The sequence below is a fragment of the Trachemys scripta genome, chromosome 5 (assembly GCF_013100865.1).
Source record: "Trachemys scripta elegans isolate TJP31775 chromosome 5, CAS_Tse_1.0, whole genome shotgun sequence".
In the NCBI taxonomy this organism is placed as follows: domain Eukaryota; kingdom Metazoa; phylum Chordata; order Testudines; family Emydidae; genus Trachemys; species Trachemys scripta.
In genome coordinates this window covers 58,000,373-58,020,015 of record NC_048302.1, presented here as the reverse complement: position 1 = coordinate 58,020,015, position 19,643 = coordinate 58,000,373, and the positions used below count along the sequence as shown (strand labels likewise).

The 19,643-nt window shown below is 38.5% G+C and overlaps 1 protein-coding gene across 5 annotated transcripts in view; it reads right to left on the bottom strand.

Moving 5' to 3' along the window:
* ARFIP1 (ADP ribosylation factor interacting protein 1) overlaps positions 1-19,643 on the bottom strand; it is a 65,925-nt gene that overhangs the window by 31,220 nt on the left and 15,062 nt on the right. For all 5 annotated transcript variants that reach the window (XM_034771006.1, XM_034771007.1, XM_034771004.1 and 2 more), the window contains one exon: positions 13,731-13,832. In XM_034771006.1, coding sequence (XP_034626897.1) covers positions 13,731-13,832 — 102 coding nt within the window. The remainder of the gene's footprint in view (positions 1-13,730; positions 13,833-19,643) is intronic.

Here is a 19,643-nt window from a genome sequence, read left to right as displayed (position 1 = left end):
ATTTATTAGAGCATAAGCTTTCGTGGACTACAGCCCACTTCTTCGGATGCATAACGAAGAAGTGGGCTGTAGTCCACGAAAGCTTATGCGCTAATAAATTTGTTAGTCTCTAAGGTGCCACAAGTACTCCTGTTCTTTTTTTGAGTATTGTCTCATTGTTTCTTGGTGCTCCCATCTGTTTATCCACCTACTGCATCACTGCTTATATTACAACCAAAAGTATAAGCTCTCTGGGATGTTAAGTTTGTACCAGGTTGAATATAATGGGACACTCATCCACGAGTAGCAGCACATGGGGGTCCTACAGTACAAGATAATAAATAAACAGAGGACTTACAATAATTTATTCTAGTAGTAAACTGTATTACCAAGACTTAATATATTGTGAAACTGAGGTGGAATGGATAAAAACCTATGATTTTTAAATCAGATTTTTATTTAAATTGAGTTATTTAAATCAAAAAATTTTTAAAACAAGCCCAAAATTTCAGTGTTTATTGATGCAGAATATTTAAAGCATTTTTACGTATTGTAGTAAATTACGGGCTTTCTGTAGGCTGTCAATTTCAAATTTAATGTTAATACAGAGACAGAGGAAAAGATCAGACTCATACTTTATAAATATGTCAAAATATCATGTTCTTCATTAAGTAAGCATCTATTATTTTCAGTCTAAAAATGGAGCAAATGCCGGTAAACTAAGCTAGCTAGATTAAAGCTAGCTTAGGTTCCAGAGCAATGAAACTGCTTCAGCATGCACTACAAGCCCACCCAGAATTCTGGGTAATTACTCATAGGTTATCCTGCACTGCCCTGGCTTCACTGCTCTGGGGCCCAGGCTACCTAGGGTATGTCTACCCGAGCTGCAATCACAGCCTGTGAACGCAGTATAGACATATCCTTAGCATAAATGCTATACAGTATCTGGTTGCAAATCAACATGTTTTAATAGCAATACCAACCAATGACAATCAATTTTATTTTTTTTAAATAGTGGAAAATAACTAAAAAGTACAAATACTAAACAAGAACAGAATCAATTATTTAAATCAGTGTTCTTGCTTGCCGATTTATATTGGTGATTTAAAAATCAGTCATCTCTGACCTGAGGGGTTTTGTTTGTTTGTTGAAATAAACAAAAGAGGTGTTTGTTCTGGACATACGAGTTCTTGCATGAAAACTTGGGTTAGGTTTTTTGGCATATAATCTCAGACACCTAATTATGATTTATTACAAAACACTCCTAAATAAGAAGGCTGCCAACAGCCCATAAAGGTCTTGATGAAGGGATTTATCACTGACAGTTGTTATAGAAAAAAAATTGAGATAATTTGGAGAAAAACTGTGGGGAAAAAGTGAGAGGCATGGTATGTACATTCCTATTTACAACAGTAGATAAATGATATGCGTGGCATGGGAGACTTATTTTTGAAGGGTGCAGGGATAAAAAGTAAGTGGCTTTGACTTGCATTCCCTCAGAAGCTTGTTATTTGGTACAAGGTGGGCAGTGTGGTGAATAACCTCATTTTAAAGGAAAGTGACTATACTTTGTCTCATTTGACTTTTTTGTTAGTCCTGGGACAAAGTCCATGCAGTTGACCTTCACTTTGTCAGTGTAGAACCTATGCAGTCCCCAACTTCCATTGATGCATACATTTAAAGACTGAAGAGTGGTTTTACCCAGAAAGGTGACCCAAAAATGGTATTTTGTAATCTGTTGCATCTGACTCCAGAGCTGCACTGGTACAGCTGCTTTGCTTTAGCGCTTAGTGAAGACGCTACCTATGCAAATAGGATTTTCAAAGTTCTAGGGATCTAAAAATGCTGAAGGTGCCTAGTGGGATTGTTAGGAGTACCTAACCTTAGGTACTCTTGAGAATACCAGTAGGCACCTACTTGCATCTTTAGGTGCTTAAGTATATTGCAAATCCAGCCCCATGTCCTTCCAAGTTATCAGAATTACTAGATCTCATCCTTTCCCAACTGATTTTTAATTTATAGATTGGAAGAGAAAAACAAGCTTTCCTGCTTTTTTCAACTTCCAATTTGCGTTTCAACTTTGCTTGAACTAGTCCAAATGAAGAAAATATTCTCTGCACTGAAACCAAAAATAACTGGGGCAAAAGTTTTCTCTACAACAAACAAACTACTGATGGTCAGCCAAAAGTAAATACCTGCATTTGCTCCATTTTAGAATGAAAATAATAGATGCTTACTTAATGAAGAACATTATTATTTGGAAATATTTATAAGGCTTGAGTCGACTAGAAAAGTCAGATGTTCTCCATCGGTTTCTGTTGTGTACAGTGATCAATAGCACAAGTGTGGAGTCCCAGGAGAAGTCTTGTCAGACTGTATATTCCAACATATAAAGTATCGATACCACACAGAGGACTCATGATGTTTTTCAGGCCCCAACATTTTACTTAAGTTTTTCTTTCAAGTTTTCTGGATCTAGAGTTGAAGGCAATTAAGACAAAGCTTAAATTACAGAAAGAAACTACTGTTTTAAAGTATGTTTAATTTAGTTCCCCACAAAGATTCCATTAACTGCTACCCTAGCCTATATTTATATTAAAATACCTAAAAGAAGCTAGTTATGTATGCACTTGAAATAAGGATAAGTTATAAACAGAAAGATTCAGGAAATCTAGAAATTGAACCATACGTGTGAATACACACTGTAAGTTATTAAAAATCCCTTGACATAGAAAAGGAGAGTGTCAAGCTTTACTTTTGAATTTCCTGGTTTATGTCATCTGATAAAGGGGAAAAAGCCTACCACATTGTCAAGTTTCCTAACAGCTGGTCATAACATTATCTGAACATACTGGGTTTTTTTTCCATTTCATGTTTTAACAGAATTAGAAATAATTACAAACCATTAGTACACAGTTCCTATAAAAAGGTATTTTACATGATGGTCTGTAAAGCTTTTTTGTGTTTTTCCATCAATGCGAGAGACCAGTTTTTGGTCCAATACATAATTCTGCTGCTGCAAGTATACTGTCACAGGCCCGACTGATATTTTATAGCCAATTTAATTATAAATCACAACATATAATATTATGATTAAATATTGTAATCAGCAGTGGGAGAGCTAGTGCATCATACTGCTGAAGTAATTCAGTACATTTAGTAACAGCCACAGGCTAGGCTCAAACTATGGAGTTAGCCTGCTGATGACATTCAGTTACATTTAAAAAAAAAAAAAAAAAAAAATCTATCCAAAGATTAGACAGCCTTCTTAAAATAACTGGTCTCGTCCACCAGTAAGTTTATAGAGGTCAGTGTGTTCTATGCACAAGTCTGCAATCTGCATACATTTTAAAATATTCACTCTTTTCAGAGGAGAAATAATCAGTTTAAGTTAGTTTACAGTACCACTATGGTCTCAAATTAAACATTTTCAATTAAATCTGTTTTAGTGATGAGAGTATAAGACATCTAAAACTAACATACACAACTTAAAAACCACTGCCTTAAAGGGGCTTTATCTTGGAGTGAAAAAAACAAACAAACAATGTTAAACTATCAAGTTAGTTCCTTGGAAATACAAGCTAATATATAACATCACTCTGACTCCATTACAGAAAGCACTGGAAAACAAGTGTGCTGTCAGGAATTAGGCTCTTCTTTGAGCAAAAAAACCAAAACCAAAAAACAACAAAAAAATCACTTTCTTGACAGAAAGTGACTAGCCAGTTACAGTGCTTTTTTGTTTTTTTTTAAATGTGTGCTCCAGCGTGAAACAGTCAAACAGAGGAAATATACATTTGCCCTAGGTGACTTATTTATGGGAAATTCATAATTACTCTACTCTGAAAAATAACTGCTTTATTAAGTGTGTGTCTGATACACAGTGACATTGTGCTATAAGCTTTTATTATGGGTAGAGTTCCACTACTGATAGTAGTATTATTGCCCCTTGGCCAGAGCAGTTAGCTAACCTGTTCTTTCCTTATTCTGGCTTGTGTTCTATTAAGTAGTTTCCAAGGGAGGTTGTGGAATCCCCATCATTGAAGTCTAGGTATACTTGTTCTGCCTCTGCGCAAGGGGCTGGCCTAGATGACCTGAAGGTCCCTTCCAGCTGTGCATTTCTATGATTATCCATGTGACCAGTGGGGAACATATCAAAACCTATAGAGCATATGGAGCTTATGATAGTTTGTATAACATCAAACCTGCAAAACGTTACACTTCTGCCTGTCTAAGTGTATTTTAAGTGAAAATAACTTTCACATCACCACATTATGAGGGTGGGAAAAGTAGATTTTATACTTAGGATGGCATATTTTCAAGACGATTTCACAAGATTGGAACAATACGACTTACTACAATCATTTTTTGTTATGGATCTTGACTGGGCTGTTTCTTTTCCATTTAAAGTTGTATCCTCTCTTAGTCACAAAAGGTAGTGCTGGAAGGGACCTCAAGAAGTCATTAATCCATTCTCCTGAGCTGAAGCAGGACCACCTAAACCTAGACCTTGCCTGACAGGCATTTTTCTAAACAGTTCTTAACAGGACACTAACACCCAACTTGCTAATTTCCCTAATATTAGGCAGAGACCCCGACAGCATAGTGAGGCAGCATGGCCTCCCGCCGAGCCAGAGGGGGAGGGACAAGCACCATCCAACTACACACAGCTCATGAAATACCACAGGACAGCCGCACTGTGTTCATAACACTCATCACCAGACTGGTCAACAGTTCAGGATCCATGCTGTCAGGCAAAGATGGTAGGCACACGGTTTACAAGGACTGTTGAAAAACGGCACGAAACAAAGTTCGAAGCCCATGGAATGATGGGATGGAAAGAGCCACACCATGGAATGGCAAGCATGCCCCCATGATGCACTGTGATCCATTCCCAGAGCTCCCGGCAGCAGAGGGTGACGTGTTGCACAGTGGGATAGCTACCCATAATGCAATGCTCTCTGTCGACGTAAGAGCAAGGACTGTGGACGCGCTCTGCCAACACAAGGAGTATTGTGTGGACATACACAACCGATGTAATTAAAGCGGCTTATCGTTGATGTAACTTAAGTACTTCTTTGGGAGGAAAGTGGAATTAAAAAAAAAAAAAAAAAACACAACTAACCCACTTATGCAACCCATTCATAAGAATTTAGGGAATTTAACTGGGAAAGACTATATATTGTTGTCTCCTTAAGGATGAATCAATCCTAATGAATAAAGCAACAATTAATGCAGATTCGTATTACCTTCTTTTCCATTTTTTCAAAAGCACTGAAGTGACTTAGGAGCCTAAATCCGATTGTCAGAAGTCATTTAGGAATTTAAGTTCCACTGACTTTCAATGAGTCAGATCATTGGCTTTGTCTGTTCATCATGTCCCATCTATTCCTCACTATTAAGATACTTGCCATGGTCACTTTTGCCTTGACTAACATGGCCTCCCAGTTCTCAATCCCCAGTATACTCATTGTAAAGTCATCTTCCTCCCACTACAACCATATTACCCACAATTTACACTTCGCTTTGAATCCATCTATTGCTTTCCTGCATTATTACCATTCTAAGCTCACCTCTTAAGCTAAAATGCCCCACTATCTTGCCCGCACCTACATTTGTGTTTTGGTTTTCCTCTACACCAGGGGTGGCCAACCTGAGCTTGAGAAGGAGCCAGAATTTACCAAAGTGCATTGCCAAAGAGCCAGAGTAACACATCAGCTCCCCCCGTCAGCTCCCCTGCCTGCCCCCAGTGTCTCCTCCCTCCCGCCAGCAGTACCGCCAATCAGCGCCTAACCCTCCATCCCTGCGTCTCCCACCCGCCACAGTCAGCTGTTTTGTGGTGTGCAGAAGGAGGAGGAGGAGCAAGGGCACAGCAGACTCAGGGGAAGGGGCGGGAGCCTTGGGGGAAGGAATGGAGTGGGGCTGGGGCCTGGGGCAGAGCCAGGGGTTGAGCAGTGAGCACCCTGTACCACATTGGAAAGTTAGCGCCTGTAGCTCCAGCCCTGGAGTTGGCGCCTAGGCAAGGAGCTGCATATTAACCTCTGAAGAGCCGCATGTGGCTCCGGAGCCACAGGTTGGCCACCCCTGCGCTACACTAAATTTAATTCACTTTGCTTACTACTTACTCCTTGTATCTCTTTTTCCTTCTCCTGGCCTCATGCCTTAAATCATGTTACTCTTCACTTAAGAGACTTCTTTTCCTCCTCCACTAAGCAGTTTCTGTCTTCTCCACATCTCACCTTACAATCCACCTTTCTGAACAATTTCTCCTCCAGCCTTATCAATAACGTCCAGATCCTTCCTCTTTTAAACAGCATGAAATAAGCCACCTGGCAGCAGAAAATAAAAACCCACAAGTTTCTAAGGTTTGTTTTTATGATCGGAAGCAAAAAATGGCTTCTCCAATTGAGACATTTTAGTAAAATTGAATATAATTGCCCAAACTGGAATTTGGCCAGGCCAGAGATAACATACCTAAACTTAATAAAGGTGAACTGGGATCTTACATGACTACAGGTGATCACGGCTTTGATTGCTAACTCATCTAAAACAGAGCACCACAAGAAGCACACCACAGTGTTCTCTACCACCAGGCTGGAACACTAGCTCAATATTGACTCAGAAGGCATAAGCACTTCCTCAAGCACCTGAGTTTCCTTTGTTAGTCTCCCATGTAAGTGCTCTGACCTTGCATGGCTTATGTGATCTGACAAGATCACAGCCCAAGGTGTTATGAGTGCAGATGCAGTGAATAACAGATCTTAAAGATACTCTTTATTATGATAATAGCACATATTGAAGATTCACAATGAAGCTCAAGTTTCCCACACTGCCAGATATCCTTTGCTATTGGCAGCATATAAAGATGCTTAAAAGAGTGCTTGTACTCTGGAAGAGGACAAAAAGACAAGAGGAAAGAGCCTGTCCTGCGAGACAGAGGGAACAACAATAACAACAAAAAGGAATTTTAGAATGCAATGCACACATCAGGTTTTGTATTTTCATAAAGCATTTCAAACATAGAATCATAGAATCTCAGGGTTGGAAGGGACCTCATCTAGTCCAACCCCCTGCTCAAAGCAGGACCAATCCCCTGACAGATTTTTTCCCCAGATCCGTAAATGGTCCCCTCAAGGATTGAGCTCACAACCCTGGGTTTAGCAGACCAATGCTCAAACCACTGATGCATCTGAAGAAGGGTTTTTTTACCCACAAAAGCTTATGCCCCAATAAATCTGTTAGTCTTTAAGGTGCCATCGGACTCCTTGTTGTTTTTGTGGATACAGAGTAACGTGGATACAGACTAACATGGCTATCCCCTGATACTTGACTAACATATGAAAGTAAGTTTGTAAGATAACAGTATTTGGGCTCTTGGGTAGCCTAACTACAACAATTTTAGAACTTTACCTAATTTTAATTCATTCTTTAGAAACTCTCTTTCGGCCAAACACATGGCATGTTTTCAGATTACAAACAATAATGCACTTTTCCCCATCTCAGGGTCTGGTTTGTTAAACAATGTTAAGTATTCTCACCTACATTAAAAAAAAACGAAAGCAAGTATTTGAATGACAAAAATGTAACTTTTCTCACACTATTCATGTTGTAAAGAGTGTTAACTACAAGACCAACAAGTTAAAAAATTGCAATCTGATGAGTTTCCTCCAGCAAACAATAATAAAGGGGCTGTGCCAATTAGTCATCCCATTAACACTGCCATTACTAATGGACTTTAAAGATGCATTGACACTAACAAAACCAGTATGCTTAAGCATGTTTTAAACTCAGATGGTATGGTTGAAACAAAACTACGTCATAACATGAAAACAAACTTTTGGCCCAATACAGCTCAAAGCTACAGCCCAGTTCAGTCACTTTAAAGTTTACATCTATCATAGTGGCTGGACAAACCAAGTTAGAATTTTAGTCAGAACTGTACTTAAGTAGTTCTTGATAGTGCACATGAGGACAAGTGAGAATACTGCAGCTCTTTTATGAACGATTTTAATTAAGCGAACAGTGATTTCATCTGTCTTTTTAATTATTAATTTGGATTTTGTTAGAGAACCGTTTACTGGAGGTGATGCAAACAGTAAATATTGCTGTATTAACATGTTACCAAATATTTTTTTAAGTACATTTGGTAACTCGTGTTTTACTTAACAGTGTATTCCTGCATGATGCTGTATGCAAGTACTATAAGTGCACTTTAGTGCAAAAATTAAACAACAATGCCACCATTTTACAAGTACTCAAACAAAGAGAGAGAAAGAAAATGAGAGAGATGTGTATTGCAAAATCAGATATTGCCTTTGCTTGTGCATGCATAGAAATGGGTGTATGCAGAACAGAACCTCAAACTGGTCTCTAATGTTACTTTGTTGCTAAAGGGTATATTCCCAGAGCAAGAGTGTGTGTAAATTACATTAGCACTGAACAAGACTTGCACAGCTAGATCTCTGTGCATACAGATGAGAACAAATACGCCTAAAGCTGCTGAAATATCTGCAAAGTTATTACATTCACAAAATGTAAATGAAAATATGGGTCGAGTCAAGCGTGGGGGTAGGATTGCCAACTTTCTAATCATAGAAAACCAAACACCCACCCTTGCCCCACCCCCCCTCCCTCTATCGCTCATTCACTCGTTTTCACTGGGGTAAGGAGGGGGTGAGGGCTCCAGCTGGCGGTGCGGGTTCTGGGGTGGGACCAGGGATGAGGGGCTTGGGGTACAGGAGGGGGCTCTGGTCTGAGGCAGGTGGTTGGGGTGTGGGACGGAGTATGGGCTCTGGGCTAGGGGTGTGGGCCCCAGGGTAGGACCAGAAATGAGGGGTTCAGTGTGTGGGAGGGGCTCTGGGCTGGGGTGTGGGAGGGGGAGAGGGGTGCAGGAGGGGGTGCAGGCTCTGGGGTGGGGCCAGAGATGAGGGGTTTGGGGTCCAGGAAGGGGCTTAGGGCTGGGGTAGGGGCACAGGCTCCAGACGGCGTTTACCTCAGGCAGCTCCCAGAAGTGGCTGGCATGTCCCTCCAGCTCCTAGGCGAAGGGGCAGCCATGGGGCTCTGCGTGGTGCCTAGGAGCCGGAGGGATATGCTGGCTGCTTCCGGGAACTGTACGGAGCCTGGCAGGGAGCCTGCCAGCCCTGCTGCGCCAGCAGTACCACCAATCAGACTTAACAGCCCAGTCAGTGGTGCTGACTGGAGCCACCAGGGTCCCTTTTCAAACAGGTGATCTGGTCGAAAACTGGACATCTGGCAACCCTACGTGGGGGCCCTAGATCCCTGAGTGGGGCACTACCACAAGTTTAAAAAAGCAAAAAATATACTAAAATGTTTCTCAACTGAATCCAACTTATTTAAAACAAAAAAGACTCTCTTGAAATTTAGTCCATTTACTCATTGTAATCACTTCCACCACCCTCTTTTATTTATGAAGTACTACTATAATTGTACAACTGAAGTATATTCCTTCCCCCAATCTTAGGTGAACTCCTATAACCATTGCTGTGCTGGCTCTGCCTACAAACTAATAAATTAATACTCGCAGCAAAGCTGAAGAAATTTCAGAGCAGTAACTAACAAACACATTATATATAGTTTTACATTAAACACAGAAATAATGACCAAAATTACAGGAGAAAAGGAAAAAGTAAAAGAGGAGCATTAAAAGTAACGAAGATGAAGCAAGATGAATAATACTAAAAAAAAAAAAAAAAAAAAAAGGCGCATAATTGATTTTGGAGACTGACAATAGTAAACAGATCCAGAAAGCTACCCCAAAGGAAACAACCTATGAGCCTTTAATCTTTTTGCAATAATTCTGATTATCACACATTCTAAGTTAAGAGGGCGTCTCACATGTGAGTGTAAAATTGTGCTACACAATCAGAGTTTCTAGATCACCATTTTCTTAAACCTACCGGTTTACAGTAAATATTTAATAACGTTTCCTTACTGCAGATGGAAGACATTCAGATCTCTTCTTCAGGCTTCAGAAAACTGATGTTATATGCACGCTATGCTCTGAGGATTGCTTTTCTACTTGCTAAGTTACTAAGAAAGTAAGTAACTTCTGAAAGTCAGTGAACAAACAAAGAAACAAACAAACAAAACACTAGCTGTTGCAACTTTTCATATGTAACCATGAACTAAAGCTACTATACGGTTATACACAATTCCAATTCTATTATTTAGCCACTATGACAAAAAAATCCACTTATTTTGCCTGCACAGTGAATTTAGAAGAGAACAGATTCTCTGAACACCGTACATTAGCATGTATTAAATTTTAAATATTTTAAAATGATTAATAAAACTTCCTTGAAGGTTCTCAAATATCATTTCTTACTCTAAATCTGATTTTATGTTAAAATCAAATTTCCTCTTAATCTTTGCACAGTCATGCATAAGTTACAAGAATTGGAACAGTTGCACAGGTTTAAAACATGACAAGTTTTCAGACTACCATTTTTAGCTTGCACACAGTAAATTCAACAATTTTGGTGAAAAAAATATAAAAACTTTTTTTGTGCATCTGTCTGTATTATATATTAGTCAGCACCCAGAATACTGCTGATATTTTCTTTGGGCAACAGTCGCTAAATACTTTTGAATGTAGGTGTAAAATACCATGCTTAGAAAGTAGGTCACTCCATTTGGCACCTGGATAGCTAAAAGCTCAGAGTTTTTTTATTTTTAAGATAAGCATAAGTTATTTGCTTTATGCACCACATAGCAAAATAAAAATCAGAATTCTTACTCAGCATTGCTTTAACCGGAAAAGCAACTATGTAAAAATGGCACCACGTTACTATGCTCTCTGTGAGCATTCAAAGCCACATCTGCTTAAGTACTTACTTTACCAACTAAAGCAAGTTTCTGCTACTTTTTACCTATTAGCCCTGCAGAGTCAAAGATATAGCAGAGTAAGTTAGAATTCTATTCAAGCTTGGGCATCAAAATAATTGTTAGCCTTGCTCCAACTGTGGGATCTTTACCATAAATACTCTATGACCATAAAAGAATTGAAGTTGACTTTGCAGATCTGGTAGTTAGTGATTTTCGGATATTTACTCTTTAAGTTAAAAACAAACCACCATCACCACAACCCTCAAACATCACTTTCTAGTCTAACAACATTTATTTGGTCTATTTTAACATTAGTTACCATACAGTGTAGGTTTGCTGCCACAATACTAACTAACCAAGGACTGAGGAAACTCCTTATAAAATCCTTAACAGATTACAAGACCAATGCTTCTCCCAATTGCACAAGGCCCAAGTTCATTGCCACTGCAGAACTCTACGTTCTGTTTTAGTTGCCCTAATCATTCACAATTACCTTTACGATACCTTCATCTGTAATTTTTCTTTTTATTTATTACACATATCCTGACTCTGGGGGCCCTCTTGAAGTTCTCATTTGACAACACAGATTTAAAGTCACTGAAGTATCTTTTCTCCCATAACGTGTTTTAACAGCATAGTCATGGAAACTCAAAAGGACACCCATCCAGAGTGACTAAAAAATATACTTATGACCGGGGATAAGAGCAGTAGTAGCTTTACATCTTTATTATTGGACACCATATTGTGTTCCATCCCCATGAAGTTCCATTCCTCTTGTCAGCCAGTCACTACACCTACCCGATGACCACAAATGCTATCCCTGAAAACAATTCTTCCAGCTAACAAAAAATCAGTTTCTTCCTCACTCAAGGATCCAGTAGGGATCTACTAATTTTTCAGTCCTGTCAGTAATTTTTCCTCTTTAAACCCACAAAAAATATCCCCAGTTCAGTGTTGTATGGGTCTAATTCTAATCCATGTTCTACTAGAAGATCTCCCTTAACTCTAGGCTATGAGGGTAAACAAAAATTTAGAGCAGGAACCAGCCTTTGTTTTTACAGTCTGAAAATGAAAAATGTCCAAATCTCTATGGCTTATACCACAGCAGCCCCTGCTGGTCAGTCAAGGAACAAATGATTAGCTATCAATTAAATGTCTGGGGGGAAAAGCATGTGTGTTGAAAGAAATGGCACGTGTATACACACAAATTCTTTACCACGTAATGTAAATGTTACCACTTTTGTATTCCATCTTAAAGAATAGAAACTATTGATACCATATAGCGATAGGTATATTTCATATAGATATGTGGCACGAAAAATTCAGTTACCCAAATGAACAGAACTATTACACTCCTCTGCCTTTTGCAACACTACTTGGTGCAGTTACATGTAATTTTAAATGTGCCACCTCTTATTTTAAGCCTTTTGAAGTGGCCTGCTTTGTAGCAAGTAAAACTTAAGAACCAGCTAATTGTGTAAACTAACTGCCTGTACAGTATTTGCATAGCCACACAAGTACCCATTTAAAAAATTTTAATTAATAAAAACTTGGGGGGCAAAAACCTAATGTAGGTGCACTTTTTTTTTTTTTTTAAGAGAAATTTTTATTACGAATGTAAGATTTACATGCCGGACTATGAGCTATATGGTACATTACCAGTGGCAGAGTTTTGTAAATGTACAATAGTGAAAGCGTAAAGTAATTTCAGTACAAACTTACTACAGTTTGTGATGTCTGCTTGATTTTATCTATTTTAAATTTGAATTTTTAAATAGAGCTTTTTAAACAAGTTTTTCCATTAATGCTGTCAGAAGACTGCCAAGCTCATTGACATCCCCTTACCTCCTCCAATAGACATTTCATCCACAGAGAAAAAATTCAAGGTACTGCTTGTTGCAAACTAATTTTTTTCCATATAAAATTAAGTTTACAACTAGGATAGAACTGTACCAAAAACCCAAATATAAAAGGCAACCTGAGGCACCAGAAAACATCTGTCTAATGGGAGACATTCTACTTTCAACTCATAACCCCAGTAGTAACTGTAGTTGGAATTTGGGTGAATTTACACACAGAAATAATACTAGAAATAATAGAATAAGAAAGAAATACTTAAAAGTACCAAACATATTTATAGATGTATCTTAACTTAATGCTTAAGGGTGAACAAGACAACCTAGTAGTCCAGAAGGCTATCCAAACTAACTTTAGTAAGCTCAAATTTTTATCATATTTGTCTGTTTAATAAACTACTAAAATGCTTTTCCATCTCATTTCTTTGAACAAATACAAGCCTACAGGCATCTTTATGTAGCACAGTGACACTCAGACTGAAGCTTGCAAGCTGCAAGTGGCTCTTTAATGTGTCTCCTGCAGCTCTTTGCAGCACATAATATTAAAACACTGTGTGATTTAATTATTCACCAGTCTAAGTTATTAAAAGCATTCTGATAGGTTACTATGTTATTAACCCATTGTAGTTGATAAAATAATACTTGGCCAGTCATTTTGCTGAGAGAATAACAGATATATAAAAACTAAGTATTTCCCCGTCATACGGTTTAAATATGACTACATATTACTATAGTAAATGAAAATGAATTCACACTATTGTGGCTCTTTTGGGAAATGCTGATCGCTAATTTGGCTCCTGAACCACTGAGGACTGAGTACCACTGATGGGGAGAAGGTTAGACTACAAACTACTACAACTACAAGAATAGGCATATGTTCACTTCTGACATGATAAAATATTAACCAATCTAGCCTTCTGTGAGCTCTAGGGAATCAACCCAGGCCAGATTCTGTTTATTACATATTACCTTGTATTCTCAGCATTTCATTAACTGGATTTCTGATAGTGATTTAGTGGTAATTAACGATGCTGAAGAAATTCTTTTTACCCTGTTAAAATTGCATTCACGTGAATCTTCAAGCTCTCCATTACTGGTCACAGGAATTTCTGCTGCTGAATTTTTGGGAGACTCTTGAGCCATTGCAAACTCCTACAGTGTAAAAAGAAACAGGTTAGTATTTGCCAATACACCAGAGTGACTAGCATATTATAAAAGTGCTCGACAGAATATTTAACAATTGATTTTACATACCAGCTGCTGTTACAAAATGGGACTCTAATTCTAACATTTCAATGATACACTAAAACTGAATTCAGTCAGTATTTTAAAAATCACACAAAAGCGAAGTCACTGAGTGATACACAACTTGCAAAAAAGTATCTAACACAGTTCCATGATTTAAGAAGACCAACAGAAAAGTTAGGCCCTGACCCACATCACAGCGTTGGGTAGTTAAAGAATGTCATTCAGTTTACAAAATCATAGACTACCAGGTTTGGAAGGGACCTCAGGAGGTCATCTAGTCCAACCCCCTGCTCAAAGCAGGATCAATCCCCAGACAGATTTTTGCCTCAGATCCCTAAATGGCCCCCCTCAAGGATTGAACTCACAACCCTGGGTTTATTAGCAGTCCAATGCTCAAACCACTGAGCTATCCCTCCCCCCCATCTATATGTCCAGATAGAATCAGAGAGGTAGAATTAGATTCAGAAGGCCCTAAAGAAATGAACTATGTGTACTTGTAAATGTGTGCACCCAGAGACAGATGGTACATACAGCATCTGTCATATCTCACATATTCCAGAGTACTTAACAATGAAATGAGCCAAGCTTGAAAAACCGCACTCATCATGGCAAGCAGCATGGAAGATGGAAGTGGCTTTAATCATCAATTGCTGCAGAATTTAAGCTCTTGTTTTTAAAAAAAAGTTATGATTCTAGCCCTTCTGTCCCAATGTGGAACAAATGTTACCAATGCAGCGCTGTCTTCTGGACCAAACAACTATAGTGTTTCTGTTGCTGTTCATGGCTCTGCCAGAAGCAGCAGAGTCAAACAAACAATCAATACTTCTGCTACTCAGAAAGAATAATTTCAGCTTCACACTGCTGCTGCTTGGTAAAGCAGTAAGCAACAGCAGACAGTTTCTGGAACAATTTATGTGAAAGTAAGACCCAAAGGAAAGAGGCTGAGGAAAGAGCAGATTATTGAGTTCATCGTCTTTTCCCACTCCCAGCACAGCAGTTAGTTAAACAGTCCTGAAGAGACTGGACAAAAAGCATCTTATCTGTTCCAATAGCTAGGGGAAGGAAGACTACAATTTTAGACAACAAATTAAGTCTTCAAATAGGGCTAAAGGCCAGCATCTCTCCTGCCCCCACACAGAAAATTTAGTGTAGTACAAAGATTTATTGACACTTGCGTAGGATGGCTGGCATAATTCATACTGATAAAGCTTGTTATACATATTTTCCCCTCTTCCACCATTGTTTCAATTGTGTGGCTGACAGAATAAATCTGATTCAACAAGGAATGCTTCATTTACAACTTGAGATTCCCTAGACTCTGATAACCATTGATCCATTTTTTAACCAAGCACTGAATGTGCATGTATCTGAAGCATTGACTTTAATTCACATGTTTCTCCATCACCAGATGATTTTCAATAGCAAATTAACATTACATGAATTAACTTGCATGCTTTAAAAAAAAAAAAAAGAAAGAAAAACACTGACTATAGTAACGATTTTTCACTCCACTCAGTCTTTTGAAGAAAAGATCATAATTTCATCCAATTGCAAAATAACAGTGTAAAGTGAAAGAGCAAAATGAGGGACCTGGGAATAAATCTTTAGCTTCCCATGTGGATCAGGGAGTCCACTGTATGAGCCACAAAGCAAGAACGTTAGCCATTAAGGATAGAAACATTAACTGTCCTTAAATTGGGTTAAAAATGTGCAAAGCCTTGCTCAGTATGAAGTGCTATGCTCTTGCAGTACAATATACATAATATATATAAAATTTGGTCTAGCAGCACCAATTTGCTTTAATAACCCTATACTTTTGAAAGACTTTTCACAGCTTACATTGCTATCAATCTGTAAGTGTAAGAACAGGGAAAGAGTGTGAAGACAAACGAAAAAGTCCCTTAAACCCTGATGAAGTGTTGCTTTCGTGTACATGTATGGAGGCGGCGGTGAAGGAGAAAGAGAAAAGTATATTTCTGATTCTTAGTACTCTTTCTTACAAACCACGATCTTCCTTTCTTTTAGGAAAGTTATACAACACACTGCAAGCAGGTGTACAGGTCCAAGAAAATCTGAAGTTCTATATTTATAGTTTTATTCTCCATTTAGTCCACAAAGAATCAACTAATTTCCATATTTAACTAAACCTATACTTTTGAAAGACTTTTCACAACTTACATTGCTATCACGCTGTAAGTGTAAAACAAAAAGGCTATGATACCAGGCTTTTGAAAGAACTCTTATAAGCATTTAAAAACGAATTAGGAAGAGTGGATTACAGATAATTTAAATCAACTATGCATTCAGAAACACCTACTAAAAGCAGTATGCTACTGTCCAAAGCAAATTAGTGACTTTTGTGTTTGTTAAACAAGTGTTGTCTTAAAGAAAAAGAAAAATATTTAGAAACTCATCCATGGAGACAGGAAATAAAGTTTCTGTTTTTTAATATTTCAGACTTATTTTGTTTATTTCAGGAGAGCTCTTTGGGTTGGGGGAAGGAAGAAGACAATTTCCATCATCACCGCAAAAAATTAGTTAAGGTATTTGGATTCTTCCTCCAAATTAGTTGAAGAAATCAGTTTCAAAGCCTTTGAGATCCAGAGTATTTATAAATCCTTGAGTTGGGACAGTCTAAGGCCAACATGAGAAATATATGGGTATTGAATAGCAGCTGATCTATTTATCTGAGCACTGGAACTGGCTGTGTTCATAAAACAAAGGTTTAAGCAAACAAAATTAAGTGAATCTCTTTCAGAAATCTATAAACATGGTTGTGATCATCAAATTTACATCAGGAAAATAAAGCTTCTTCTGTCAAGATTATGGAACAGACTCAGCTGATTAAATGACGTAGCTCCTTCGGGGAAGGGGCTGCCTTTATTTTGGGCCTTGCAGTATCTAGCACATTGACAGTGAATAATAAGCAGCCTCAAAGATACAACATAACAGGTTATTTTTAATTGATCCTTTAAAGGTTCTATAAAGTAAACTGTGAAATTATATATCTTTAACCAAGTGAATTATGAAGTATAGCCAAAAAAAAAAAATCCACTAGACTTAAAAATATTTGGATTTTAGGTTCAGACAACCAACTAGGTAAAACAGTCCAATACCAACGCAAAAAAATCACATCATCCTCCTCCACTTCAGCTGTCCATGTCCATAAAGAGTCACATGGTGCTTGGTTCCACCTGCTAGCATCACATCAAAAGCTAAGACATGCACCAAATGCTTTCCCAACATTTTTCCAGATAAACTATTACTGTGGTTGTTATAAGGATGTTATTCAGTTGTCAATGGGAGGGAAGATGATCCTGCAACGATGAATGGGGTGGGATGGGGGAGGATCTGTGCCACAAAAACACTGTTGCTATTAAGATGTGATGCATATGATGAACAAGTTTAAGAATTCCTGTCTCACATAAAATCTTTGTGGCCAATCAAAAAGTACATCAGTCTAGTTCTATTGAGATTATTAGACAAATATCCATCCATAATCTGCACACCTTAAGTTACTGTACAAAATCATTTGCCCTTTAACGGTAATGAGATGGAAATGAGATTTACAATATAGTTCACTATCTGAAGGTGCCCTCATATAGCACATACACACATATAAGCAAGGTGCCTCCTTCCTCAGGAAGTGCACATATAGGAAGCACTAATGCATTTTATCCTGCCTTGCGATCATAGTAGTAGGGAAGTAATTTTTGTCCTCATTCTGCTGGGATTTTTGTTTGGTTTTGTTGTTTTTTAATTGGATTTATAGAACTCTAATGACCCCATTCACAAATACAACTGCCTGAGTTACTCGGGGGGCCATACACAAAGCAGTGTAGGTCTCAGAGCACAAACCCAGTTTGTGGGAATAGTTCCGTTTTTAAGCTGGAAAGAATGGCTTCCTGCTTTGTTATACCTGATGTGCGTGTGCTGTTGTGAATATTTGGAGTTATAAATCCTTTAACCCTTTTTTCGGCACCATGTCCCTACTTACCCTGGTTATATGCATAATAGTAATTTGTTAATTTATTTTTTCCTACTCTGAAAAAGTGTTACTTTCTCTTTTGTAATAAATACACACAAGATATCAGAGTTAAAATTGCACATTCCCTGATTTGGAGGGTATAACCATGATGTTCAGGTATCACAGCAATGGGCATCTACATACAATCCCTAAATAGGGGTAGTAGAACAAGTCCTTTTCTATGGAAATTATATTGTACTAGAGACCTTAAGTCCTGGGATTTAAGTAGATTTATTTCAGCTCATTGAAAATTTATCAAAGCTCTGAAAATATTTACTATCACTGATGCAATATCCTGCACCCTTCCAACTCTGCTTCAGAAATCTGAAGCAGAAGGGTCCAGGAATGCTATGGAGATACTAAGATACCATGTATGACATACACCTTAGAAATACTTAAAATAGACTCAGCATTTACAGCCTTTAGGGGGAGTTTGAGAGAAAAATAAGAACAACATGCAATTCAAACTGCATCCTCTTATTAACGCTCAATGCAGCCAGCCCTTCCTTGCAAGTGTCACTTGAATTCCCTCTCTTGGAAACAGCGGCAGCTCCAGGCACCAGCGCTCCAACCATGTGCCTGGGCGGCAAGCCACGGGGGCGGCAAGCCAGTCGCTGTGAGGGCGGCAGTCAGGCAGCCTTCAGCGGTGTGCTTGCGGGAGGTCCGCCGGTGCTGCGGATTCGGCGGCGGGTACACCGAAGCCGAGGGACCGGCGCACCTCCCGCAGGCATGCCGCCGAATCCGCGGGACTGGGGACCTCCTGCAGGCATGCCGCCGAAGGCAGCCTGCCCGCCATGCTTGGGGCGGCAAAAAAGCTAGAGCCGGCCCTGCTTGGAAATCTTCACATTTTCCTGAAACGGATCAAGCACTGTCCAAACAAACCTTCCAGTTTTACAATACAGTATGTCCAGTGTGTACAGATTAGTCAGTTTTTCCATGCTATATCCCTCTTACAAAAAAAAAAAAAAGGGGGGGGGGGGCAAAAGGCAAAAAACACACCCAACAATGTTTATAATACATTAAAGTGCACCACAAGCCCTATGGTTCTGCAGTACATATTTAGGGAATGTTTTAAATGCATTAGAAGTACTTGGTGGATAGACAGATAATCTGTCCCACTCCTATGAAAGAACATTAGGTACAGAGATGCTAATCACCTGCCACAATTAAGCCTTATTTTAAGAAACCTATAAACAGCTCAACTGTTTTTAAAAATTGCTCCAATACTGAACTCTCATACACTAAGTCTCCATACAGACCAAGTTATAATAGAATTATGACCTGCTTCAACTTGAAATGGAATACAATCGGTTATACTGGTATGATGGCTCCAATTGTTTCTATATGTGGTACTGCAGTTTCTGGACAAGTCAAAATACTTTAATTTGTTATCCTATCAACTATAAACAAGAGACTATATTCTTCATACAGATAGTTAGGTTGAGGTTAGAAGAGGTGGGGGTGTCCCATATTGTCATGCAAGAAAAACATTAGTTTGCCAGTGACCACATTTTGGATTACCAACAATTTGAGTATTAAATATTTTGCTCAAATGCCTTCCATCAAAGACTTCAAGTCACTTTACTCATATTCATTAATTAAGCCTCTTAATTACTATTATATAGATGGTAGAACTGAAGTACAGTGGTGTTACCTGACTTGTCCCAAACAATATATGAAGTCTGTGG